At 46.5% G+C, this 27,116-nt stretch overlaps 1 protein-coding gene across 1 annotated transcript in view; it reads right to left on the bottom strand.

Moving 5' to 3' along the window:
* SDC2 (syndecan 2) overlaps nucleotides 1–27,116 on the bottom strand; it is a 125,400-nt gene that overhangs the window by 20,492 nt on the left and 77,792 nt on the right. The window contains exon 2 of the mRNA XM_074986904.1: nucleotides 14,386–14,497. Within this exon, the coding sequence (XP_074843005.1) occupies nucleotides 14,386–14,497 (112 nt within the window). The remainder of the gene's footprint in view (nucleotides 1–14,385; nucleotides 14,498–27,116) is intronic.

Here is a 27,116-nt window from a genome sequence, read left to right on the forward strand (position 1 = left end):
GAGGTGAGGCCTGGCGGGGGGGCTTCGTCGGTGGGAGCGACTGGAAGGGGATCGTGTAACCTGTGGCTATGATCTCCAGCACCCATTTTTCTGTGGTGATCTTTTGCCATAGGGAGTGGAACGGTCTGAGGCGATGATGGAACATGAGATGAGAGCGGCATTGAGCTATGGTATTGATAGTGCAGCCCCCAACATACCCGTCAAACTTGTTGCCTTTGGGGCTGTCCCGAGGGCGTACGGCTTTGTTGAGAACGTCGCCTGGGAGTTCTGTACTGTTGCTGCTGTTGAGTCTGCAAACAGCTTTTGTGTATCAAAGGGAAAGTCCACGATCTTCGCCTGTAGGTCCCTAGGGATGCCAGACGTCTGGAGCCAGGATTCTCTACGCATGACCACTGCTGTAGCCGTTGAACGTGCCGCCACATCCAAGGCAATCTGGACTCCCGTCCGCGATGCTGCGTAGTCCTCTTGAATAATCGCCTTTAACACCGGCTTTTTGTCTTCCGGAAGTGAATCCATGAGGGGAGTAAGTCTGGAGTAATTATCAAAATTATGGTTTGCTAGGTGTGCCGCATAATTTGCCATTCTCAATAGCAGGGTAGAAGAGGAATATACCTTCCTGCCAAACAGCTCTTGCTTCGTAGCATCTTTGTCCGATCCCCCTGATTTGTACTGAGAAGCCTTCGACCTCTGCTGGGACGATTCGACCACCAACGAATTTGGTTGTGGGTGACTAAAGAGGAACTCCATGCTCTTTGCCGGGACGAAGTACTTCTTATCCGCTCTCTTGTTCGTAGGCGGCATAGAGGCCGGAGTCTGCCATATGGTAGTGGCTGACTCCATAATGGTTTCGTCCAGCAGAATAGCAATTTTGGATGAAGCCGGGGGGTCTCAAATTTTTCAGGAGTTTGTGATGTTTCTCCTGCACCTCTGCCGTTTGAATGTCTTGCGTGAAAGCTACCCTTTAAAATAGCTCCTAAAATTGTTTAAGGTCATCCAGAGGGTAGACATCCCTGGGGGCCATGGCCTCATCTGGGGAGGATGAGGAGGAACCACTGGGGTAAACCTCCCTCGAACCCTCAGGCTCCTGCGGTCGATGATACACTTGCTCCCTGGAGGATTGTGAAGGAAAGTCTCGGGGTTCTAAAACTAACTCCCCTTGAGACAACTGTGTTTCTGTCCCCGATCGAGAGTGTCCACAGGGGTATTGAGCGGCCGGGGGGACCTGCTCCTGGATGTAGGCCTGAGGTGTCTGTGTCCAGCATGATGAGGACGACCATAGCAGCATGGGCAAGGGTCCGGGAATGGAGACCTGGACCACCCACGGAGTGTGTACCCCCGACGTCTGGGAGAGCGAGACCTCCGCGACGACACAGATAGAGGTGAAACTGGCTTGTGATAGTACTCCAGGGGATCCACTCCCAGAAATGGTGAAGGTGGCCCAAGCCATGGTGACATTGGTTGGAGGAACGGAGAAGGAGTTTCTGGATAAGCCGGTGGAGACACAGGCCTTCGGTGCGGCGTGTGTATCACAGGGGGAGGGCTTAGTGCTAACAGCAGCGCAGCCCTGTCTGGAGATGGGCTGCGGTGCCGGGTTTTTGATTTCGCCTTGCCCCTCCCCTGCGGGGCTGGCACTGCCCCCTCCCATGCCGGGGATCTCGGCCCCGCTGTTGGCGCCGCGCTCGGCACAATCAGCTGCGGTGCCGCACGGGTAGCTTCCTCCGGCGCCTGCAGGCTCCGTGCCTGGTGCCCCTGCACCGTTGGTGCCGTGGGGGCCGGTGCCACCTGCGGTGGTGCCGCTGGGTCCGGCGCTTGCCTCACTGACGCTCTGGGTGCCGCGCGTGCCGGCTGTTGTGTAACCGGAGGCTCAGCCTCTGCCACGTGCGCTGCCGCGCTGCCGCTTGCCTGAGTATGCGGCTGGGGGCTGTGTGCGCCACTCGTCCTGCTCGCTGAACCCGCCGGCAAGGATCGAGCCGAGGAGAGTTTCCTCCATTTCTGCACCGAGGGGGTCAGAGAAGCTGCCTTCCTCTTATGCAACCCAGAGGGCCCTTCTGGGTGAGGCTTCTCCGGCAAGTCCGGCTGGAGAGCCTTATCAACAAGAGCATTTTAAGCCTCATCTCTCTGTCCTTCCTGGCCCTCGCTGTGAGCTTAGCACAGTGAGAACACTTCTGGGTAACATGTGATTCCCCCAGGCAGTGGATGCATTCGCTATGCCCATCGGAGGCCGGCATAGCTTCGCGGCATGACTCACACTTTTTAAAACCTGAAGAGGCCATTGCGGTGAGTCCTTTACTGTTAATAGGGTACTTAGCACTTAATCCGTGCCTTTCCACCCCAAATAGCGATCACCAGCCTGCGGGGCAGCGGGCGGCCTAAATGTCCTTCACGTTCGCTCTTCTCTTCTCCGCTCCTCTCTTTTTTTCTTTCTTTCTTTTTTTTTTTTTTGCTGATATTCTCTTTGTTTGCTTTCTCTCTCTCTTTTTTTTTTTTTAGTAACCAAAAACAACAAATTACACGTAGAAAACAACTATCTAATCTGACTCTGGCCTTAGCCTGAGCGGATTCCGTCTGCAGCCGATGGCGGTTGAGAAGGAACTGGTGGGGACCGGATTGCGCACGTGGCCGGGGGCACGTGGGGGAGCAGCACGCGCCGTCGCATGCGCGATCCAGGAGAAACTGCTGGAAGATTTCCGATCTGCGGTGCCGGGCAAGCCCAACGCCTATTGTGGAGCACCCACGGGGACCACTCGAAGAAGAAGTAAGTATTTTACAGATCAAGAGTTGCAAACCAGTCTTGTGAATTAACTATGAAATTACAGAGGCTGTTACCATTTTGAACCTCTAGCCACAAAAAAGGCATCAGATCTCCAGAGGTCTAGAAAAGGGCACCATCATGCTTTTTCTGTGGGATCAGGAAATAACTGAAATAAAAATTGCCTGGGAATCACACCCCCATACTATATTAGAACTTACTCTATGCCCTCAAAATGAGAAGGGACTCTGTCTTTTGAAGCAAAGTCTCTTGTGAGAGGGCAACCCTTGAATACTATCATACTGTAACACCTCCTTTTGGGGAGATACCTATTGCTATAGCTGAACAGAAACAGGGAAACAGGAGAAGAGGGTGTGAAACTTTCACACCGAGACTTTTTCTAGAACACAACAGTCTGATGTTTCACAGTTCCGCTCTTCCTGACAGACAGAGGTGATGTTCAAATGACAGGGGGAGGAGGGGAGGGAGAGGAGTGAAGGTTCTCTAGACCGATAATAGCACAATTCTCAACAAGCCTGACAAAAGGGGTGCATGGAAGCAATCACAGTACAAAAGATCACTGATGTAGAGGCCTGAGGTCTCCTTTGAAAGCATAGTCAACTCTTTGGTGTACCTCTGGTCATAGAAATTACTGGGGGAATGGTCTGTGCCTAGAACATAACTGGGGTCTTCCCTGCTTTCTCTGGGAACTTCTGTAAATACTCCCTGTGAATGCAGAGTAGCCTGCGAATCGTTTAGTGAATGACAACCATCTACATTTCTGTTAGAGTTCAGAGCCCTCTCAGGGGAGGTCTTCAATCACATGCCTGATGCCAAGACATTTTCCTCAGGACATTGGAGTTTGCCATGAACCACAGTGCATGTAAAGCGGCCTGCAGGGACACTGTGGCTATCAATCGCACTTCACAAATCAGGGACTTGAACTCCCCAGGCTCTTGAGGCAGCCTGTGGCAAACTTGGATTTTCTGCCAACTGATACACAAAAAGCCCTTGGTAACTAGCAATACTTCATTTCAAAGTAGCTGATGGACAGCTCTTGCTGCAGGGCTTTTCAGTGATTTATCTTTCGGTGTCAACTTTGTTTTCGTCTTAGGCAACTTTAAGGGAACCTGGCACAGGCTGGGCTTTAGAACTGGTTGGAAAGTGCTGATTTGTTATAGTAAAATGTGTTGCCAAACTCATTACAGGTTCAATGAAAGTTCTGGGGAAAAAACAAAAAAACAAAAAACAAACAAACAAACAAACGCCAAGCAGGACATCCACTGGAAACCTGCCAGGATTTCAGGGTCTGCAGGTCCAGCAGGAAACCTGCCCGCCCTCTGGACCCCAAGCTGCAACCTGCAACCTGCTGGATAGGAGCAGAAACCCTGAAGTTTGCCTGTTCTCATCTTGCACACAACTTTTAATGTCAGGAACACTGTGAGGAAATGCATACAAACGTCCTTTCATCCAAGGTAAAAAGAAGGCATCTTGTGTAATTGTGAAAGCCCTTTCACTCCCAAACCAAGCTTCTGGTTGTTGGTGCAGGTGAAGAGGTCCTCCTCCGGAAAATCCCCAATCACAAATATACGGTTGAGAGTGCTTTCATAATCCTAGAATAATCACCTGCTAAGAGAGTCAGCACTGATGTTCTAAATGCTTGGGTAATGTCTTGCCAAAATAAGGATATGATTCACTGTTCACCAGTTCCATGGAGCTTTACTGGTTCAGCACAAAGAGAAACACGATTTATGTAAAACATGCAAGCTGTTTCATCTGTCATACTTTTCATAGCATTGTCCTTGATTAAAGCAAGAAAATGAAGGAATTTTTGACTGCCATCAACACCATAAGGCTGCGGTGCAGAAAAGCCATCTGCTTTGAACAGTAAAAGTCCCTGTATGTGTCTCTGCATCCTCAGCTCAGTGAAGATATCTCCATTATGGTAAAGGCTGGAGGTAGCTGAATAAAGGGGATGACTGTACAGATGTTGAAAAAATCCTTCCACCAGTTGAAGGAATCTTTCATATGACAAGGGATTGAAACCTCTCTGTCCCACATGTGTTTATTTAGTAGATAGACTGTTCTTGCTTGTGCATTGAAACAAAGGCGTACCCTTTCATGGCTTGTTACGAAGCTGCAAGCTGTCGGGTATCCCCAAATTTGTCCACAATTTCTCAGAAAGGTCCATGGGCTGATTTGAATCCTCAGGACTGAACCTGATAGTGTCACGAACCTGTCCATGGGAAGGTAGTCCCTAGATGTTATAGCCTTTACGGATACCTCTGTGAATTCTATTCTCCGCACAGGATTCAATACAGTCTTCTCAATATCGAACTTGAGACCTACTCTGAAGAACTGGGTGTCTTGACTGTCTATATCAAAAAGAAGCTTGTCGAAATGCTGTTCTTGAACAGGCAATTGTCAAGGTATATAAAGATTATTGCCACTTGACGAAGAGGGTGGTGACTAGAGTCCTGTGCAGACACAAACTTTGTATCCGCATCCACAAAAATAAGCAGTGGATATCCACATCTGCATCCACTGAGACAGCCCACAGCAGGGTATAGTAGCCTAGGGGAGGGCACCTACATGGGCAGTTGGGTCTGTGCTTTTATGTTCGCTAGGGACTAAGGCCCAGCAAGGATCTGCCTGCAAACCAGTGGTCAAACCAACACCTGGGGCTAATTACGCACCTGCAGCCAATCCAGGCCTGTGGGGCCCTTGAAAAGGCTTCCCCTCAGGTAAGAAGGGGGAAGGGGAAAGGGGACAAACCAGGAAGGAGGAAGGGTCTGCGAAGGAGAGCCCTGCAAGACAGAAGACTTGCTAGAGCTACAGGAAAAAGGTGTCAGTGAAAGAGTCTGGGGAAGTGGCCCAGGGAGGAAGCTGTTGCCCTTTTGGCAGAGGGAGGCAGCCCCCTCCAGCAGCAGCTGCCCAAGGTCCCTGGGCTGGATCCTGGATTGAGTGGGAGGGAACCGGGTTCCCCCCAGACCACCCCACACTCTCCAGCACAGCTTGGAAGGAGCAGGGAGAGCCTCAATGCTCGACGTCCATGTGGGGACTCCCCCCACTTACGACCATTCCTAGGACGAGTCTGGCTCAGTAGGCTGTACCTCGCCCTGGAGGCAGGGCAAAAAGGGGCACAGAGAGCCCCTGAGGCATTACCTTAACCGCCCCAAAGCGCGGGACCATGAGGAATTGCTCGGGACTTTGTCACACCACCAATGAAGACACTGGCAGACATGAAGTGGTATCTGCAGATTTGGAGGGTTCTAGCAGAGATCAGAGCCAGAAACCTCACAAATACTTTCAGAGCAACGATAAGCCCAGCTCAGTGCTAGAATGGATCGTGACACCCTGGCAACCAAGGGCTGAAAACCTAGCCTCTAGGTCAAATGAAGGGACCAGAACTGCAAGAGTGACCATCCTGAACTTCTGTACTTTCACAAAGTGGTTTAGGGGCCTCAGATCTAAAACAGGTCCCTGCCTTCCATTTGTCTTTGGGACCAGGAAGTACTTGGAGTAAGACCCCTTTCCCTGTGCTGAGCAGGGACTAGCTCTAAGGCACCTGTGCACTGAAGGGATTTGATTTCCTATGTCAAAGTGATCATGAGATGGGTCCCTCAAGAAGGTCCAGGAAATGGACGGGGTGGAGAAAGGGAGGTAAAAAAGATGAAATACTCCTGATGTTATAACCAAGACCCATCTGTCAGTAGCCATTTGCTCCCATGATTGTCAAAAGTGGAAAAGAAGCTGTGTGAAATAAGGAAGTAAGGTGGAGAACAGTTGCACCTGGAAGCCCAAAAACTAAAGACAAGTTAGACTCTCGAGCGGCCTGTCAAAAATGGTATTTTGACAATGATGAAGGTTGTGTGGTTAAGACAGATATAGAGCTTATTCTCTCTCTGGAATCTATTTTTTCTGGGTGCAGAGAGAGGGAGGATTCTGTAAATCTTTGAAACATGGAGAACTGGACAAGGTGGGATTTCTGGGCTGTTTGAGATCTACTGTCTATCAGCTGTTTTACAGCTATGTAGATCCAAAGATGTTGCAAGGTGGCACTGGGGTCCTTCAAAGTATATGGAGACTTGTCCACAAAGAGTTTCAAACCATCAAAGGAAAGGTTCTCAAACTGTATTTTTCTATCTCCCTGGGGAACCCAGAAAGCTGGACCCAAGATGCCCACTGCATGACAGCTTCCCTAGAGATGGAAGAAGGAGAACTCTCAGCTGCATCCATGGAGGCCTGTAAAGACAGTCTAGCGAGCAGCTGGCACTCTACTCTAATGGACCGAAATTGCTCCTGATGCTCCTTTGGAAGATGTTCAATGCATGACCAAAACTTAGAATAGTTGGTGTGATTATATTAGAGCCTAGTAATTATCAATCCTAAACTGCAGGGTTGCTAAGAATTAGTTTGTATGTCCAAAAAGGTCAAGGCACTGTTGGTTTTTGTCATAAAGCATTAACTTAGTGTGAGGCTGCCTTCCATGTTCACTGACATCTCTGATGGCCACTAAATTAGGAGAAGGAGGGGAAAATAATTCAGAATCCTTGGTGGGGACACAGTATCTAGCAACAGATCTCTGACAAGTGGGTGTTACTGTAGCTGAAATTTTCCAGATAGTCCCAGCAGGATTTAACTGTGCCTCAGTAAATGGGCTGGGTAACTTGAGCAGATAGTGCTGCCTGTAAAATGTCAGCAATTGGTGGTGTGACTTCTTGATCTCTACAAGGAGTATCTGTAAAGAATCTGCTACCTGTTTCACAAAGTCCTGAACTACTTAGTCATTAGCCAGGAAGAGTGAGAAAGGCATGACGGCCCCTTCAGAGGAAGATGAGCAGATGATTCTGCAGCCCCATCTTGTCTGCTCTACCCTACTACTCTTTGGATATTTCCACCAACTGTTCAGAGTAACTGAGGAGACTGTCAGTCAGAACTCTTGATAGCTGGCTACAGAAGGTTCCCAACATAGACACTGAGGGGAACCACATGGCAAAAGGGGTGGCATCCCTGACTGCTCATAGCACTGAGGAAGGCCTTCATGCTGTCTCCCCCAAGTATGATCTCTTTCTTTGAAGATGTCTGAAAGAGATGAATAGGCAAATCCTGGTCAGACATTTGAGAGGCTGAAGAGAGGTTGTCATAGTCATCCACAGGTGGAGGTTCACTAGAAAGTGGCAGTGAACCAGGCAGTAGCAAAGAAAGGTACAGTTCTAGTTACCACTCAGATTTTGGCACCCATCAATTCCAGGTCCTCTGACACAGATAGGTCCTTAACAGTATACTCCAGTGGTACAGATGAATTAATGGTATCAAGGTGAAGTTGTTTAGGATGGTCTCTAAAAGAGGAAAGGGATGGTATGTTTGGAGGCAGAAACAGGCTGAGACAGCCACTTAGCCTTCCGTGGTACCAAGGTCTCAGTACATTTGATTCTGGAGGTTGGAGTATGTCTATCAGTACCAGTTTGCTGAGAGCAGACTCTCTCCCTAGTGCCTTGATCACTGCCTGACAGTACCAAAGATGTTTTAGCTACTGGAGTGTGGCTGGAGCCATGCCTTTTAGAGGATCCCAGAGACTTGGCTGTGCCATCTGTCCCACAGGAGCCTGGAGCCTCAATGGTACTGGGCTGAGAACCCAAAGGCTTATAAATAGTCAACTTACGAGGAGGCTTTAATCTTTTTGGTGAGGGTTCTTTATGAGAAGATTCAGTGCTCCTCTTCTTAGACCCACTTCCAAGATCTCTAAAGTCTTTCCTTAGAAGGTCAAAGGGAATATTCAGCTGAGGAAGAAACATTTGAATACTGGGGATTGTGGCATACTTCCCCATGAAGGACGGTGGGGGCAGAGAAATAAAAGGAAAAAAAAACAATCAAAACAATGCTCTATAAATACTAGCTCGAGCAATAAAAGCATTAAAACTTCATCTAAACTCCAATACTAGCAAACTAGTCCAGGAAAGCTTAACCAACAGACGTGGTTGCACTGAATGCTCCACCTCAGACCAAAGTGACTGAAAAGGAGCAAAGGACAACTCACCCAAGCAGATCTACATAACCTCGGTGTCATGCACAATGATCCATAGAGTGCATGCCAGGGCATGATATTACCACTGAAAATCTCTGACTATAGGTGCAAGGTATGCAAGCGCAGCTGAAGAAAAATAGCCATAGGACCACTACTCATAGAAGTTTTCAGCACCTCGGATAGTAACAGCCACTCCATCTCTGTTGTAATCTGCAAATCCCCCGGTATTGTGTATGATCTCAACACAGAGACAGTATGTTGAAACAAATGGTGCGGAGTAGTCGACACCAAATGTGGTGGTGCTATGGCCCATTGTGACAAATTAGATTTTGATAACTTAGGTAGTTATAGTCAGTGCCCAAGACAGTATTGGAAGTACAGTATTATGCTCCTTCAGAGCTCCAATGGTACCCATTTCAGACCCTGAAGTCTTGGATTAATCACCTAGAGAAGACTGGTTCTTGTAGTTTTCAGAGGAGCGTTGTTTAGAAGTAGCAATTCAGGAGTTAATTTTCTGAACTTGGGCTCCATTGGTCCAGGGAAAGGTCTTCCCATCCAGCACTGATGTGGACTGCATAGACCTGTCTAGCAGGACCATAAGGCAAGCTTCCCTTGACTTTGGGCTCCTTTCCAAGGACTTGCAGCTAGCACATCTATCAAGCACATAACTCCCCCCTAGACAAAAGAGGCACCCTGTGTAACCACTGTTAAGCAGCACAGCCACCTCACAGGACGGGCAACACTCAAACGTGGGAGATTTGGGCTCCATCATAATCTATTCCGTGTATCAGAAAAAAAAATCCTTCAGAAAAATCCCAAAACAATAAAACTATTGAAGTATTCTAAAATGACTAATGGAGAAACATCCCTATGCTAAGTACTCTAATTCTCAGACAGTTCAATCCATAGGGTCAGTCCGCAGTATAAAGGAACTGGGGGAGGCCCAGGCCTGCTCCATCCTTTATGTCCTTGGTACTGCACATGAGGACATTCAGAGACAATGCTGGCCCAAATTGTCCTCTCTGAATCACATAGAGCGCATGAGCCCCAAGAGTGGGAAAAGATATATAAATAGATAATTTCTAAAAAGAAATCCCTTCTCGCCCTCACTCCGGCAGTGGAATTTTTAGGCTGCGGGCGGGGGAGGGGCCGGGGGGGGCATATACGTAGAACACTATCCACACCCATTAGCGCTGTTTGTGAAAGCCTGAAGAGGCACTTTGTGTCAGAAGACTGATCATATTGATTTATTTACGTTTGTTAGCTGGGTGCCACCTGAGAATTTCCATGCTCAAAGGAGGGGGATGAGATGATGCCTCCCTGGACTTGGTCACCTGTCAAACACCTGTACAGCAAAGAGGACATTCAGTTAAAAGTCTCTCCCATTTACGGACGCTGGAATCTTTGTTGACAACAGAAAACAGCCAGATTTAATCTTTCTGTGATGCCACGTTACATTTCGACCTGAGCAACGTAGAGGGAACTCGTGTCTTAAAGCAGAGGCCAGGATAGAATGAAAGCAAGGTGGGTTGAGAGGCCCCTGTTGTTCCATATCTGGGCAGGAGGGTAAGGTTTCCTGCAAGCGGAGTGCTTGGGCAGCCACCCAGGAGAGATTCAGGTGCTTCCCAGCTGATTAGCAGAGCGCCCACAGCTAGCAGCATATGTTTCTACTGGTGGTGCACATCCACATGTGCCTCTGTGCACACGACAAAAATTATTCTGCCCGTGGATGTTAAAAATTAGAGGTAACACTGGTGACCCACACTGGCAGCTTGGACGTACAGCCCAGGACTTTCACGTGAGACAGGAAGGCCTTCCGCAGTCTCTATTACACTGTCCCAGCGTACAAGAGGAGGGATGTACAGTTAGAGCTCATCTAGTACAGCTGTAGACCTGAGTCTGAGAGATTCTATCCGCTATTTTTTTTTCAAAAAAAATATCACTAATGGATTATCTAGCTGATTTCAACTATTACCCTACCTCCTCTAAGGAAGAAGGATGGGGGAAGGGGAGGTGCATATGTATGCCTGGAGGAAGCAGAATGTCTATGCACTGGTCTTTCTACACTGGTCTACTATGCCGCAATCTGTGAAGCTCAGCATGTGAAGTTTTGCCCTGCTGTACTCTGAGGGTGAAGAGCGCAGAAGAGACCAGTGCAGGGATTGCAGAAGGGGCAATGGCCAAGTATCCCTGCCCCGCCGGTGCTCTGCCCGTGCCCCAAACAATTTGGTCCCTGCTCTGCCCCCACCCACCTCTTCCTGCAGAAGCGCCACACCAATTCCAAGTGGGTTTGGAGTCAGTTCTTCCCTCTCCTGGAGTGGTGTGGCCCAGGACTCACACTTTTAGGCTGCACCACGGTGGGGGGATGAGTGGGACTGCTCCTGCACTTATCACAACCAGTGCTCACAGTGAGTGTGGGGCCGGGGAGGGTGGTGCTGGCACTGGTGGAATGTGGCCCCTTGTGCATCCCCACATGTCACACATGGAAGAGAGGAACCAGCAGCCTCCTAAGCACTAGTCTCTGCTGAATCAAAGAGCAAGACACCTACCAGGCAAAGCACGCAGTCATCTGACCAGTCTTCACGGACATCTTTTAAACATTACATATAAATGATATGTTATTCGTTACTGGTATAACGGAATGTGGGTGCACAGCTCTCTGGGTTTTTGATTTACTGAGGAGTTCAGTAAAATGTGGGCGGTAATAAACTTTTCCCATATAATGAACCTGCACAGGGCAGCTTTCCCTGGATCACATTTTCACATTTAATAGTTCCATCTCTCTAATTTTGGACTACTTATTTTTAATCACATGCACTTATTAATATATTTATAATGCAAATTATCTGCAGTATTATTGAAGCCAAGTTGGTCCCAGGATATTACAAAGACATGGTGAGTGAGACAGTATGTTTTATTGGATCAGCTTCTGTTGGTGAACGAGACAAACTTTCAGCTTACACAGAGTTCTTCATGCCACTGTCTTTCTGCATTGCAAACGTAATTGATACAATATCAATTTCCCTGCATACATTTAATTAGTGTCCAAAAGGCCTCAAACAAACCTCTCAGTCTGTATCTGCAACTGTGCAAGTAAAAATACCACTATTAGATTTTAGATGTTTACTGATATGACCTGCAAGAGCAATCAAATACTTTGACATCTATATTTAATTTAAGCTCTTAAGTACTTCTACTTGCCAAAATAGGGAAAGAAAGGAGATGCAGTTTTTAATACAGTCATGAAAATATATGCACACGTTGAAACAAACGCTGAACAAGATCAGGTTCCTTAAATACTCTTTTTCGAAAAGTTGTCTGTCCTAGCAACTTGTGTGCACGAACGCCAAAGAAAACAACTGCACAAATTTCAAGCTCAACTGGCTGCTGCAGTAGCAAGTGTGCAGTAAGCAAAGTTCTTACCCTAGCTGAGTCTGGAGCAGGTACAAAGGGTAAACATCCATTTTCTGTATCTATGTTCATCTACAGTGCTGTCCAGAAGCACGAAAGCATTTGACTAAAATTGACAGCTCAAAACAAAACTCACAGAGACAAAAGAAAAGTGGGGAAGAAGGTGGTTTTGGTTTTTTTGTTTTTGTTTTTCTTTTTTTTTTTTAATAAGGAAACCTGATTATTTTTTATCTTGAATTAGCAATATTTTCCAGGGAAATTTACTGCCTAACATGAAAACAATGGATTTACTATGTACTTCCCTCTCTATACCATAAATGGCAAAATAAGCTGCTCTCACACACCACCAGGTTTACTCATGGGCTGGGCTGAGGTTTGTGTCTGGCGATGCTTCTCCCCTGCCACGTAAGCAGCAGAGCTCTTATCCATACAAACACACAATCTGGAAGGGGTCCAAGAGGAACAGGTTTTTCATTACTTTGCTTGCCAGCCATGATCAAGCATGACCATATGCTACCGCAGTGCTTCAGAAAGAGAGGCAAAGCTGGCATTAAGAAGCTCAACCCCAAAAGTAAGACAAAAAAGTTCAGTCCAGGGCTAACCAAAATGGCCGTGTCTACACGTGCCCCAAACTTCGAAATGGCCACGCAAATGGCCATTTCGAAGTTTACTAATGAAGCGCTGAAATGCATATTCAGCGCTTCATTAGCATGCGGGCGGCCGCGGCACTTCGAAATTGACGCGCCTCACCGCCGCGCGTCTCGTCCAGACGGGGCTCCTTTTCGAAAGTCCCCCAGCTGATGGGAATAAGGGGACTTCGAAGTAGGCAGGGTCCTTTCGAAAAGGAGCCCCGTCTGGACGAGACACGCGGCGGCGAGGCGCGTCAATTTCGAAGCGCTGCGGCCGCCCGCATGCTAATGAAGCGCTGAATATGCATTTCAGCGCTTCATTAGTAAACTTCGAAATGGCCACGCGAAGTTTGGGGCACGTGTAGACGTAGGCAATAAGAGGTAAAGTGTAACTTTTAGGTTTGCTTTAGTGTGAATCCAATACTTCCTTTCCTAAAATGTGCAGTGCATCTGAACTGTACAGTAAACCCTAGAGTTATGTGGGCGTTGCGTTTCTGCAAACACCGCCCCCTACAACTCACATTTTCGTGCAAGTTGAGGGGAGATGGAAATGCCTGGTTCATGGCTTCCCTGGGCTTGCAGGAGCCAGGAAACTGACCTCTTGGGTTGGTCAGTTTCCCAGCTCCCAGAGTGGCAGGGAACCAGAAGGTGCTTGTGCTAGTCAGTTTCCCAGGGCCTGAAAGCAGTGGGGAGCAGAGAACCATTGCATGTATCTCAAGGGTTTACTGTACATAGTTTTGGAAACTAAAGAAACTAGCAAGCTCTTCAGCAAGAGAGGTACAAATCTTGGACAGTTTTTGACAAGTAAGAGTTATGACCCTAAAATAGCCAACAGGCTGAAGACCAGCTGTTGGATTTGTAGACTTTACCATGCTGAAGACTACAAATGACACGAGTCCCCAGTAGCGATCTCCACCTGACGTATTTCCCACTTGTACAACCACTCTGTTGCTGGCTGGTCATCCAGTCTTCAGTTCATGTGATGGAACTTATACAGTTGACATTTAATCAATTTTAAAGAAAGTGAGTGACACCATATGGAATACCTTAACTGAAATCCAAATGTAAATGTATTTGTTGCATTTCTTCTATCCACTTAACTGATGCAATTCCATCAGATTTGTTTTAGACTTCTATTAAAAGTAAACAAATTAACATTACTTATCTATATGTGTGTGTAAGACAAGAAGTAAATTAGTATTCTGCTACAAACATTTAATATAAAAAATTAGAGTACTGATTTAGGAGTCAAATCTGACTATGGGAGAAGAGAACACTTACCCAAATCTCTACCTCCAAACTCCAGGAAGCTCAATGTATCATAGACAAGATACTGAGAAATTCAGAAAAATGATATACCTACTGGACAAATTAAGTAGTAAAAGTGTAAGAGCGTGAAGTGAGGGGTGCTCAGAACAATGCACATATACAGCAAAGTGCCCTGGACTCCCACACAAGTTATTTCAAGGTGAACAACAGCTGTCAGGTTTAGACAGATATTCTTGTACTTTCTGAATAAAAATGAAATGTTACAATGGAATGAAAAAATACAAAGAGACATGTCTTACCTGAGCCTGACCCAGAAGAATAATCATCATCATCAATTGGATAGACACCTGATGCTTCTTCAACGGAGCTGTTGTCGAGATACAGGTCTTTATCAGAGGTCAGCTCTGCTCTCTGGAAAATAGGTAAGAACAAGCCATTAAAAAGGGGGCTATTTATATAATGTCATGTTTGCCTCACTTATTCTTATTTCCACAGCTGATGTTAATACACCAATTGTATATATTCAGAGAATCGTAGAAGTGTAAGACTGGAAGGGACCTCAGTAGGTCATTTAGACCAGTCTCCTGTACTCAAGGCAAGGCTAAGTAATAGATAGACCTTTCCTTCATATGTGACTGTCTAACCTGTTCTTAAAAACCTCCAATGAGAGAGATTCCACAGCCTCCTCAGGTTAGAAAGGATTCCAATTAGAAAGACAGGTTAACATCAGCCGGACAAATTGCACCTAAAATAGTGAGTAATAATGTTGCTTGCAGAGCATTATGATATTTGTGGTTAGACAAGAACTGTGCCTACAGAAATATGCTCAGGTCAGAGACTCTGACTGTTTAAGTACCATGTCTTCCTTAAATTCTGGCTCCATCAGAATACCCATTGACTCAGTTTTCTTGATGGCCTCTATCAACTTCCTCTATCTTTTCCAAACCTAGAAGTATTGTCTCCTCACCAAACTGATCAATCACAGAATCATAAAATACTAGGATTGGAAGAGACCTCAAGAGGTTATCTAGTTCAGCCCCTTGCTCAAAGAAGGACCAACCCCAACTAAATCACTCCAACCAGGGCTTTGTCAAGCCTGACCTTGAAAACCTGTAAGGATGAAGATTCCACCACCTCCCTAGCCAACCCATTCCAGTGCTCCAGCACCCTCCCAGTGAAACAGATCTTCCTAATATCCAACCTACACCTCCTCAACTGAAGCTTGAGACCACTGCTGCTGCTTCTCTCCTCTGTCACCAGTGAGAACAGATTGGCTCCAACCTCTTTTGAACACGTCTCCAGGTAGCTGAAGGCTACTATCCAATTCCCCCTCATCACTCTTTTCTTCTGCAGACTAAATAAGCCCAGTTCTCTTTGACTTTCCTTATAAGTCAGAAGATCTTAAGGTAAAATGGATTTGATGATGACACAAAGTAATATTAACTTTTTTAGGTGACTGTAAACCCCAGATCATCAAATATTTCTACCACCTTGTTCACAGCTGCCTGAGCTAGTAAAAGAGCTTTTTTTTGAACATTCAGAAAAGTTTGCTTCCCCTACTAGCACTGCTGTGAAGACATCACAGGCCACAGTGAGAAAATACAGAAGTGAAACATGAATTGCCAGTTACAAACTGAAATTTTGCAAAAAGGTATGATGCAAACCTAAGTCATGTAGTTTAATTCCAGAGTCTGTTGCTCCAGTCTGTGCCTTACAGTTTTCCTCTGGAGTGTAATTTAGGCTAAGAGAAAATAATCTAGTCATTTTAATTCAAAAGTGGTGGTGACAGACAGCAAAAAGCAAGCTCACTGCCCTGCTTCTCTCTTCTGTTGGAAGCTAACATCTTTTAATCTCATACAAATGTTTCCAGAACTGAGGTGGTGCTTGGTTATTGTTGATGTTGTTTAAATTAAACTGTGAAAGGTACATTTGGGCTCTTTTCTTTTTTAAAGGAGGCTTTTGGCAACTGATTCTCCTTCCAACCTACCAAGTACCCTTTCAGCACAAGGGTTTGTTTGTAACTTTGTTACAAGTTGTTCTTCAGTTTGAGCTAAAATAGGAAAATCTACTTCCTAAAGGAAAGTGCAAAGGCCTCCTGGCACAAGGATTGTTTTACAGAATGAAGAACCAAAACCTTGGCCTCTGCTCAGACTCTTCTTTGGATGAAAGTTCACGTAAGATTTGAAAGCATGACCAAATCCAGCCTCTCTCATGATTCTTTTTACAGAGTTGGGCTTATTTAGGTAAACTGTCTACATCAGTGAATTTTGCCTGCGGTGAATGTTCAGAAGCACTACCTTTACCTGTTACTTCTTCTGGATGATCTAGGCTAGAAGCATACTATCTTACTTTTCTTCCAGAAAGGAGGAGAGGAATAGCACTGGACTCAAATAAGCACCATGGATTCCAACTTTTATTTGTGGAATTTGCAAATTAATTTGCACTTAAATATAGCTTCTAGAAGACCCCTTTTCAGCAGCCCTTTCAATTAAATGGCATTTGCTTAAAGCAGCACCAACCAAATGTGTAATTTGGAGGAACCAGAGTATATTACAACCACAAGAGCTCCTTTTCTGCAACATATCTCTTGGAAAGTCACCAGACTGACGTTATCCTAGATAACAAGGTATGCAGGGAGTAAAAGTCAGTAAAGGCTCCATCTCATGTGAAGAAATGAGTCTTTGTCACAAGACAAACATCTTGTTACAGATTGAACCTCTTTAGTCCAGCACACTGCTCTGGCAACATCGGTGGTCCAGCATGATTTTAATTAGCCAGATGTTTACTTATCACAAAAGTGGCCAAACTTCCCACATTCCCATAAAATTTGTTTACAGCCACCGGTCATGGCTCTCAGTGTTCTGTGCTGTTATTTTACCTCTAATTTACCCCGAATGCCTTCTAAGAGCCTCGTAAGCAGTGAAAGTGTTCATAATACTTTTAGACAATAAGGACCTCCTGTGGTTCACCAAATTCTCTGGTTTGGCACTGCTCAGGCCCCAAGGATGCCGGACTACAGATGTTCAACCTGTATAGACATGATTGCAAAAGAAGAAAAAATTCACTTTCATATGCTTTTTTTTTTGATTTCTCTGAAATACCATAGTATGAAATATAAACACCAGCCAGCACAATGTAACAAATGACAACATGATTGTGTGACTAGCAGAACAGAGAATGAGACACAATAAATGGAAGACTCGGCTCATTCAAGCACCAAAGCAACTCAAAAAATGTCAGCATGTCCTTCCTGCCTGTTCTGGCTCCTGCTAGAGACAGCTTGAGTGATAATCCAGCTGTCCACAGGAAGCATGGTCTTTTATGCATGATGGCTTCTTTGATCTCACAAAAAAGTGGCAGCATATTTCAAGAAAGAGTGATGCCAATGATTACATCAGGGATGGTGTAGATAGTGGTCGGTCCTGCCGTCGGAGCAGGGGACTGGACTCAATGGCCTCTCAAAGCCCCTTCTGGTCCTAGTGTTCTATGATTCTATGATTAGGACTATGCAGCAACTAATCCTGCTGCAGAAAACACACAGTATTATAAGAAAAATCAGAAAGGATAAAAGTCCAACAGCAAACAAAAATACTTAAAAATCTACCTGTAACTTAAATGCATGGCAAACGTTGCCAAAGAAATTGGTCTATTCTCAAAACAAACAGCAGAGAAACACAAATACAATGTCAGAAAGAATGGGAATTGGTATGTATATAAAAAAAGCAAAAATCCAAACTTGCACCGAGAAGGTTCATAGTATTGGGAAAACTTAGGTAACCTACTTTTCCATTTTTGTTCCCCATTTCATTTCCTGGTTCTGGCTGAAATCAGAAACAAAAGTAGTTCAGTTCAGTCAAAAAAACAAAAAGCTGTTCTGCTCATGCTTCTAGCCTCACTAGAAGCCGGAAATAACCATATGGCTTTTCCCACCTCCTGGAATGATATTTTGGCTGCCAATATTTTGAGAACGAGTATAGCTAGGAACCAAAGCTTTACACCATCTGCAAGCTAGCACTAGAAATGTCAGTCCTAAGCACCTTATAAATACTCAGCATTGTGATGGGGTTTGCAAACCCCACACCAAGCTAGAAGATGCAAAAGGACTGTACTGGCCCAGGTAGCCCCAGCCCTTCAGCCCTGAAGAGTGTGCACCAACTGTGTTACAGAAGGAGTGGCCAAGCTCATAAGGGGAGTGGTTGGGGAAAAGGACAGACAGGACCTGATGCCACCTGCTGGGAAAGCCTCCCTGAAGGATAAAGCAATCTGCAGAGCATGGCTGGGGCTGACAGTTGGGTTACCTTTTTCTTCTTCTCCTTACCTGGGATGGAAAGCAAGCAGAGGAAGGCAGCAACAGGAAGTGACCCAGGGGTATGTAACTCAGAGGGCATCTTCATGGAGCCAAACAGGCAGGGCTGGGCTCCATAACCACTGTCCCCATGACAGGAGGGACTCAAACCACCCGTCCACCTCATCAGGGAGTCCTGGTTCTCTATTCAGAAGTAAGACCAACACACCAGGAAGAGAGTACTAAGTACCTGAACCTCTGGACCACCTCACTGACTAAGGACCCTCCTGATATTCAAGTATTTGTAGATGAGCATCAGTCACTTCATAAGGAGTAAACTTTAAGTACTGGTCCTGGACCAGCTCAAAGAAAAAAACTGTTTCCCATACTACTGCTACTACTACTACTACTACACACTATCTGAAGAGCTATAGGTTTCAGTGAGTCCCATCTAGTTGACCTCAAATTCTATGATGAATGAGCCTGCAACTTATTTTGGATGAGAGGAGAGAGTCTTGACCCTCTGGCCAGCATAACTTCCTCTGTCCCTGGCAACAGCTGCTGACACGCATAGTTTGAATTAATAGATGAAAAATACCTGCTCGCCATTGTTCCCGCTAATCTCTTCCAACCATTCGCAGGATAAATTTTTATGTCCACTGAGGCGTAAGTGAATGTGCACCACCAAAAGAAACAGAATCCTATCTGCGAGTGCTTCGCTAACCAGCCAGGTGGCATGGGAATCTCTCCTGAGAGGCCACACAAGCATACAGCTTGCAGGGGAAACTGCTGCTCCCTTCGCCAGGAATCTCCTGGAATTGAGCTTGTGGTCCTGGAGGCTCCTGAAGCCAAACCAGGAGACAGGCTGATAAATTCCAGTGGTACAGTGGAGCTCCCTACCTCTCTGGGCCCCACGTTGCTCAGAGAAGTGGATGGTAGATCCATCCCTGCAGCCCATAGGTGGGGAGAGAGCAGGAGGTCTCCATGAACTGCCCCAGCTCCCACGGGCTGGGAACTGCCGCTGATGGAAGCTGAGGGGGCCAATCCTTGCAGGTGAGGACAGCATGTATGGTCCTGCTGACCTGGTTTTTTGGGGCAGAGATTTTGCTCTCAGGGCAGAAACAGATGTGCGTGTGCCCAACTGTTCATCCGGTCTCCATGTCTGGGTGAAAGAGAGTTAAGGAATGAGTTGAAACCAACCCAGATCTTCAAACAGACCAGAGAGCAGGGGCATAATTTCAGGTTTTGGTGGAGGGGACAGTGAGGCTGACAGCCATGCTAGGCCCCAAGGGGGAGGCCTGGCTCCATGCCCCCAGAAGGGGCGGGGCTGAGGGAAGTCAGACCTCAGGCTCCCCCCAAGCTGGAGGAGTGGCAGTGGGTGGGTGGGCTCCCCCCATTCATGTATGTGTGACTGAGCTTCCCCCTTCCCCTGGTGTGTATATCTGTGTGGCTGGGCCCCCATTGCCGTCAGGGGCTTGGGGAAGAGGGGTGCAGGGCTGGGCTCCCCCTTCCCTCTAGTGTGTGTGTGATGCTGCTGGGCTCCTCCTTCCCTCTAGTGTGTGTGGGGTGAGATGCTGGGCTTCCCTCTTCCCTCTAGTGTGTGGGGGGAGGAGCTGGGCTTCCCCCTTTCCTCTGGTGTCTGTGTGTGTGGCTGGGCTCCCCCTTTCCTTCTAGTATGTGTGTGATGTTGCTGGGCTCCTTCTTCCCTCTTAGTGTGTGCGGGGGAGGGACTGGGCTTCCCTCTCAGTGTGTAGAGGAGCTGGACTCCTCCCTTCCCTCTGGGGGCATGTGCTGGGCTTCCTGCTTCCCTCTCGGTGTGTAGAGAAGCTGGGCTCCTCCCTTCCCTCTGGGGCATGTGTATGTGTGGCTGGGGTCCCCCCTTCCCTCTGTGTGTGTCGGGGGGCCTAAGCTCCCCCTTCCTTCACTATCCATAAGTGTGCATGCCTGCGTTAAAAACACCTCCATTATTAACTGACTGGTGCAGTGCCAGGGTGTCATTCTTCCGAACACGCACACATGATCTCGGTGTTGGTGCACAAGACAAAACTCACTTCCCTCATGGATGAAAAAATCTTACAGGGAACAGTGTCCCACGTCCCAAACTCCTGCCTTCTGAACTCTCCCTCCCACACACATACACCCCACTTCTCTGGCCTGAACCCCCTGCACTCCACCCAAATTTATTACACGAACGGTTTTATCACAGTGGCTCCCCTAGGGGGGAAGGTTGTGATAGCACACTACCTGTAAGAAATTTGTTACTTTCACCCTGGTTACAAATAAATAAAAAGGACTGGAAAGAGGTTCCAATCCTAATGTTTTTCTAAGGATTTAAGAGTATAAACATCACCTCCATGACATGCATTGAAGGTACTTAAAGTTGAGACTCTGCTACCCTCAGAAACATTAAAAAGTAATCAGGAGCTAAGATTACTTATCATTTGGAAGAGAAAGACAGTACAGGAGACACAAAGCTATAAAATGGCTGGCTGTTTAGAGCAAAGGTTTGTTATTTCTGCACAGTAACCATTAGCAAAGGTGTTCTGGGAAAAGGCCTTAGAATTGAAAAATGCATTTTCTGTCCTGCTGAGGAATCAACATTTGTGTTTAGCAGTCTAGGCCCCACCTGGTACTCTGTCCCAGGGCATTGTAAAGAGTGTCTAACACAAGTGTGAAGTGGAGCTAAATGGAATAGATGCTCACTTCTGGGGTACAGTTATTCCCCCCAAAACTGGAGAGGTGGAAAAAACAGAAAAGTTTTAAGTGTAATTTAAGTAATGTTTGTGGTGTGGAAGCATGTTTATTTCTCGAGAGCAGGGAAAGATCCCAGTGGTGGTCATTCTTTAGCTTTGTTGCTCTTAAGCTGAGGCATTCCTAGGTAACAGAGCAACGAATAGCCAGTCCAGAAAGAGAGGGAGGAAAGGGAAGAGAGAACTAACTTTTCAATCAGTGTGGCTGGGGATATTCTGGGTTGGGGTGTGGGAGCCCTAGAGAAACAGCAGGGCCAGAGATGTGTAAATGAAGAAAGTGTCCTACATTCCTCACACTCCTGGGTAGAGGGAAGACAGGAGCCAATATCCTGCAGTGGCAGAGTTCTTGAAGGGGACTGCTATCCCCTCATCCCCTTCCCCAAATGACGCCCCCACCAAGAAGCCATTGCAAGCTCAAATGACACAGGGATCAACTGAATAGTGGGAAGGTCCAGCCTTGTGTGTGTGTGTGTGTGTGTGTGTGTGTGTGCGTGCATGCGTGTGTGTGTGCGTGCACACACAAAGAAACGTATTCCCTGGGGAATAAAAAGCTGAGCTAAAACCAGGGGAGGATAAAGAATTCCTTGGGCTCTGGCAGTTCTCACTTGAGACCAACTGAGGAAGTCACGGAGACAGATCCTGACATGGAATCCCCTACAGGTTCGCTGGTGGTTTTCTCTGGCTTGACCCAAATGGGGCTACACTTTAACTTTGCTTTCTTCATACTAACGGAAAGACCTCCAAAGCTGTATGCCCCAGCTGACTAATCTGTCCTACTATTTTGAAAGCATGGGTTGGGTGTCACTGCAAACACTTGCTCAGATGCATTAGTCCCTGAAGAGCGAACAAGTCTTTGCCAGCAGTCTATCTCAACTAGTTTGCAGAGCAGAGCAAAGTGGGCAGAACCCAGAGGCTCCAGTCTAGGAAGCAATGAAGCAGCAGGTCCTGCCCTGAAGGAGGAATGGACTCTTTGGATGCCTGCCACACTGCAATGTCTCTTCTAACAGACTGGTTAAAAGCTGAGACATAGCACAGATCCTGTGGATCCAGGACACGTATTTGTGACAGGTTCACTTTGCATCATAGGTTGATCCTAGGCTACACAGAGACATTTAAACTATATGCAAAGACAGTATTCTCAGAATTGTTAAATGGCAGAAATACTCTGTACGGGTGTCCCTTTTGTCAGGTTTTCAATCTAGTCTTGATGCTAAAAAAAACACTTATTCCATCCTGACTGTGATTGCGTGTCAGTTGTTACCCCCACTTCTGTTTATAATCCAAGCATAAACAAACAAAACCTTGTGAACTATATAAACACATTACAAGCCAATGATCATCGGAACTCCATGGTTACTGAATAAACTGGAATATATCTAAAACTACTGAATGTACCATAGATCAACATCATGGGTGTGTCTATACTTGCATTCCTCTTTCGAAAGAGGTATGCAAATGAGGTAAATAAAAATGCAAATGAGGTATAAATTTACATATTCAGTGCCTAAATTGCATATTCTAATTTCGAAAGAGCTTCTTTCGAAAGAAGAAAGCCAGTGTAGACACTGCTCTTTCAAAAGTAAACCCATCTTTGAAAGAATCCTTCTTCCCTTTATTTAGTGGGAAGAAGGATTCTTTCGAAGATAGGTTTACTTAAGAAAGAGCAGCGTCTACACTGGCTTTCTTCTTTCGAAAGAAGCTCTTTTGAAATCATAATATGCAAATGAGGTATCAACTATGCAAATTTAAACCTCATTTGCATACCTCTTTCAAAAGAGGAATGCAAATGTAGACACACCCCATGTGTGTACTAGATATTTCTGTTCCAAATACATCCAAACGTTGTTAATTCATTACAAATCATTATTTTAGCAGAATAAATAAAAACATATAAATAAATGTATTTTATTGGAATCAGATTATGGTGGATAATTATTTGATAAAAATCCTCTTCCTGTCAACACAAAGAAGAGAAAATAAAAACAGGGTTTTCTGCTTCATTGCTTCTCTTTTTAAAAAAAAACATTTATCACAATCAGGGTTGTAAAGTTTGAAAAACAGCTCTTCAAAGCAATACAAGAAGCTGAAAGGCATATAGAGAGTCATTAGAAATGAAAAACATTTCCTACTTATCCTAATAGCCATTCACTTCTACAATACTGTTCTTGTAGATAGTTTTCCTCATGTGTTGAAGATGGGCAAAATCTGTTTGATTGGTAGTATCTTACAGCATTCAAAGCACCTGTGACCTTAAGTGCTACAGCAGTCAGTAGGCATGATGTCTGGTGGGAAAAACTGCATTATTTACAGATGCATTAAAATTTCTGTTCTTCTTCTTCAGGATAGCCATGTGATATAGACTTGAAGCTTCCAGCAATATTAATAAATAGAACTGCCATTCTTCTTCACAGGCTGAAATACGGCATATGTAATCAATCCCATATGACCAAGGTCACAATTGACTTAAGAAGCAATGTTACATCTAGGGATGCAAAATCCAGTTTAAATAGTTAACTGGTCAAACAGTAAGTTTAACCAGTTAACTGATTAAAAGCGGGGAGGCTCCCCTATGCCTGTGGCATTGCCAGGCCTGCTGCGGATGAGAGCTGCTCCAACCGTGCTGGAGTACCTCTGTCCATGGCAGGCCCAGCAGGGCTGGAGCAGACACCTGACCACAGCAGGTGAGGAACTGCTCAAGCTCTTACCAGTTAACTATAACTGGTAAACCTCATCTGTTTAGGGTGAGACTAACCAGTTCATTGCTAACCTTAGTTGCATCACAATCTCCAAGTCACACACGGTAGAAAGATGCACTCATTGCAATCACAGTATAGGCTGAACCTCTCTAATCTGGCAACCTTCAGACTTGACTGGCACCGAACCAGAGAATTTGACAAACAATGGGAGGTCAGTACAGTAAACCCCCAAAATACACAGCTTCAGGTTGTGCATAATTCACTTTAACATGAGTTAATTACAACCTGAAGCTGCTCTGCGGCCATCAGCCTGCCTAGCTGCCTGCAGCTGCAGGCAGATAGACAAGCTAAGAGCCCCTTCTCCCTGCCTTCCCCCAGCTGTGCAACTGTCCGCCTGATAGTGGCACCACTGGGGAAGGCAGGGAGAAGGCTTTTAAGCCTGACCTCCCCCAGCCATGCAGCTGTCAGCCTGACAGCGGCACCACTGGGGGAAGGCAGGCTAAGAGCCCCTTCTCCCTGCCTTCTGACAGCTGAGCAGCTGGGGGAAGGCAGGGAGAAGCAGCCAGGAAACTGATCAGCTGCGGTGGGCTATTCAGTTTCCCAGGTCCTGCAAGCAGCAGGGAGCTGGGAACCAAGTGGCATCTTGGTTCCTGGCTCCCCACCCTGACTTGAGTGAATATTTCAGCTATATGGGAGTAGGCAGAAAGACAACCCCCATGTTACTTGGGGTTTTACTGTATTGTCTAGCAGCATTAGCAACACTTCCACTTCTTACTGGTCTCTTAGAAAACATGGAGGGATAAACTAGAGCAGTACAGAACACTGAGAGCCAGGACTCGTTGCTATAAAAATTTATGGGACCATGGGAAACTTGCCCACACCCGGGACACATGGACATCCGGCTAGCTGAAATCATGTCAGACCAGAGGTACTACATGACTAGAGAGGTTCAACATGTAAGAATAGATATATGTCACTGTGTGCAAGAGAAAGACAAAATGACTATAGACTTTAGGCCATCTGGGACTGTCCTCTGTGTACTTGTATACAATGAATAATTTTGTATAATCAATTTAAAAACTTAAGTACAGTGCATTTTCTGGTATTTAGGAGAGATACAGGAAACATGTTCACCTGAAAAAGAGCTATTATAGAAAATCCATAGTAGAGCTGAAGAGAACCCACCAAAAGACTGGCAAAAATATAGTGCAGAATTGTTAAAGCCAGTTCTACACTCCAAATGTACATCGATCTAATTACGTCACTTGGTGTTGTGTAAAACACCACACTCCCGAGCAATGCCCAGTGCAGACAGTGCTAAGTCTCTTGTCGGTGGCGCAATGAAGTGCACAGAAGCATAACTGCACTTGAGCAATGCAGCTTAAATGTAACTTATGTTCCACCTCAAAGCACAGGGCTTTCCCAGGCATTCCATCAAGAAGTACCCTCTGATTTCTCCCCATGAAAACTTCCTGCAACACGCACACTGTTCTCTGAAGGTAGGTCTACAGAGAAAAGGTATTTCAAAATAATAGCTGTTATTTCAAAATAACTATTCTAGCATCTACACAATGCAACCACTATGGCTTATTTCAAAACTGGTAAAGAGAACTTACTCACTTGTAGTAACAATGGTGCTTCGAGATGTGTCCCTGTGGGCACTCCACAGTAGGTGTCGGGCTCGCCCAATGCCGCAGATCGGAATTCTTCTAGCAGTTTCCACTGGATCGCGCATGCGCCAATGCACACCGCTCCCTTGCACACCCTCAGTCATGTGCGCGATCCGGTCCCCGCCAGTTCCTTGACCAACCGCCTCGGATGCTCCTGAAAAACACCGGACAGAGATCCGAAGCGGGGAGGATGCGCGGGTAGTGGAGCACCCACGGGGACACATCTCGAAGCACCATTGTTACTACAAGTGAGTAACTTCTCTTTCTTCTTCGAGTGGTCCCTGTGGGTGCTCCACAGTAGGTGACTACCCAGCAGTAACCCCAAGTAAGGAGGTGGGTACTTGATTCATGTGCAGCTTGCCCCCAAGAGGACTGCTGTCAACAGATGGCTATCCTCATTGAACACCCGATGCAGAGCGTAATGTTTGGCGAAGGTGTCGTAGGATGACCGAGTCGCCGCTCTGCAAATGTCTTTCAACACGATCCCCGTGAAGAAGGCCGTTGATGCCGCCACCGCTCTGGTGGAGTGAGCCCTGGGCAGGGCTAGCAAAGGGGTCTTTTGAAGCTCGTAGCACAGTTTTATACAGGACACAATGTGCTTTGAAATTCTCTGGGAAGAGAGGCCTTCCCCTTTCGACCTGGGAGCGAGAGACACAAGAAGCCTGTCCGTTTTCCGGAAGGGCTTAGTTCTGTCTATGTAAAAGGCCAACACCCTCCTCACATCGAGGAGATGCAGGCGCGCCTCCTTGCTGGAGCTGTGAGGCTTCAGGTAAAACGAGGATAATACTATTGGTTCGTTAATGTGGAACTCTGAGGAAACTTTCGGAACGAAGGCTAGGTGTAACCGTAAGATCACCGCCTCCTTTGAGAATACTGTGCAGGGTGGCGTTGCCATCACTGCTGCGAGCTCGCTCACCCTGTGGGCTGACGTAATCGCAAGAAGGAAGGTCGTTTTCATGGTAAGTAGTCGGAGGGGTACCGTGGCTAATGGTTCGAAGAGTGGTCCCGATAGCATGTGGAGTACCAAGCCCAAACTCCACAACAGCGGTAGCGGTTTTCGAGGAGGGTGCAGGTTTACCAGCCCCTTCAAGAACCTTGTGACGATAGGATGGGCGAATACGGTGGGCCCTTCCTCTTTGTGCCGAAAAGCTGATATAGCTGCGAGGTGGACCTTTAGTGAGGATAGAGAGAGCCCGTCTTGTTTGAGGTCCAGCAGGTATTCTAGAATTACAGTTATAGGAACGTCAAGAGGAGCTAACTGTTGGAAGAGCACCAGGTGGTAAAGCGTGTCCATTTCTGTTCGTAAGTCCTCCTGGTGGAAGTCCTTCAGCTACACTCTAAGACTTGCCTTACTCCCTCCGTACACGTGCTCTCTAAGGTGCTGAGCCATGGATTAACCATGCTTGTAGGCAGAGTCCCTGAGGGTGCAGGTGCACTATGGACCCCTGAGCCTGCGTGAGTAAGTCCGGCACTACCAGTAGGGGGAGTGGTGGACGATCCGACATGCACAGAAGCAGGTGAAACCATTGTTGTCGGTCCCAAGTTGGAACTATGAGTATCATGCGAGCTCTCTCCCTTCTGGCTTTCTGCAGAACCCTGTGGATAAGTGTCGTGGGGGGAAACGCGTAG

Source organism: Carettochelys insculpta, chromosome 2, assembly GCF_033958435.1.
Source record: "Carettochelys insculpta isolate YL-2023 chromosome 2, ASM3395843v1, whole genome shotgun sequence".
In the NCBI taxonomy this organism is placed as follows: domain Eukaryota; kingdom Metazoa; phylum Chordata; order Testudines; family Carettochelyidae; genus Carettochelys; species Carettochelys insculpta.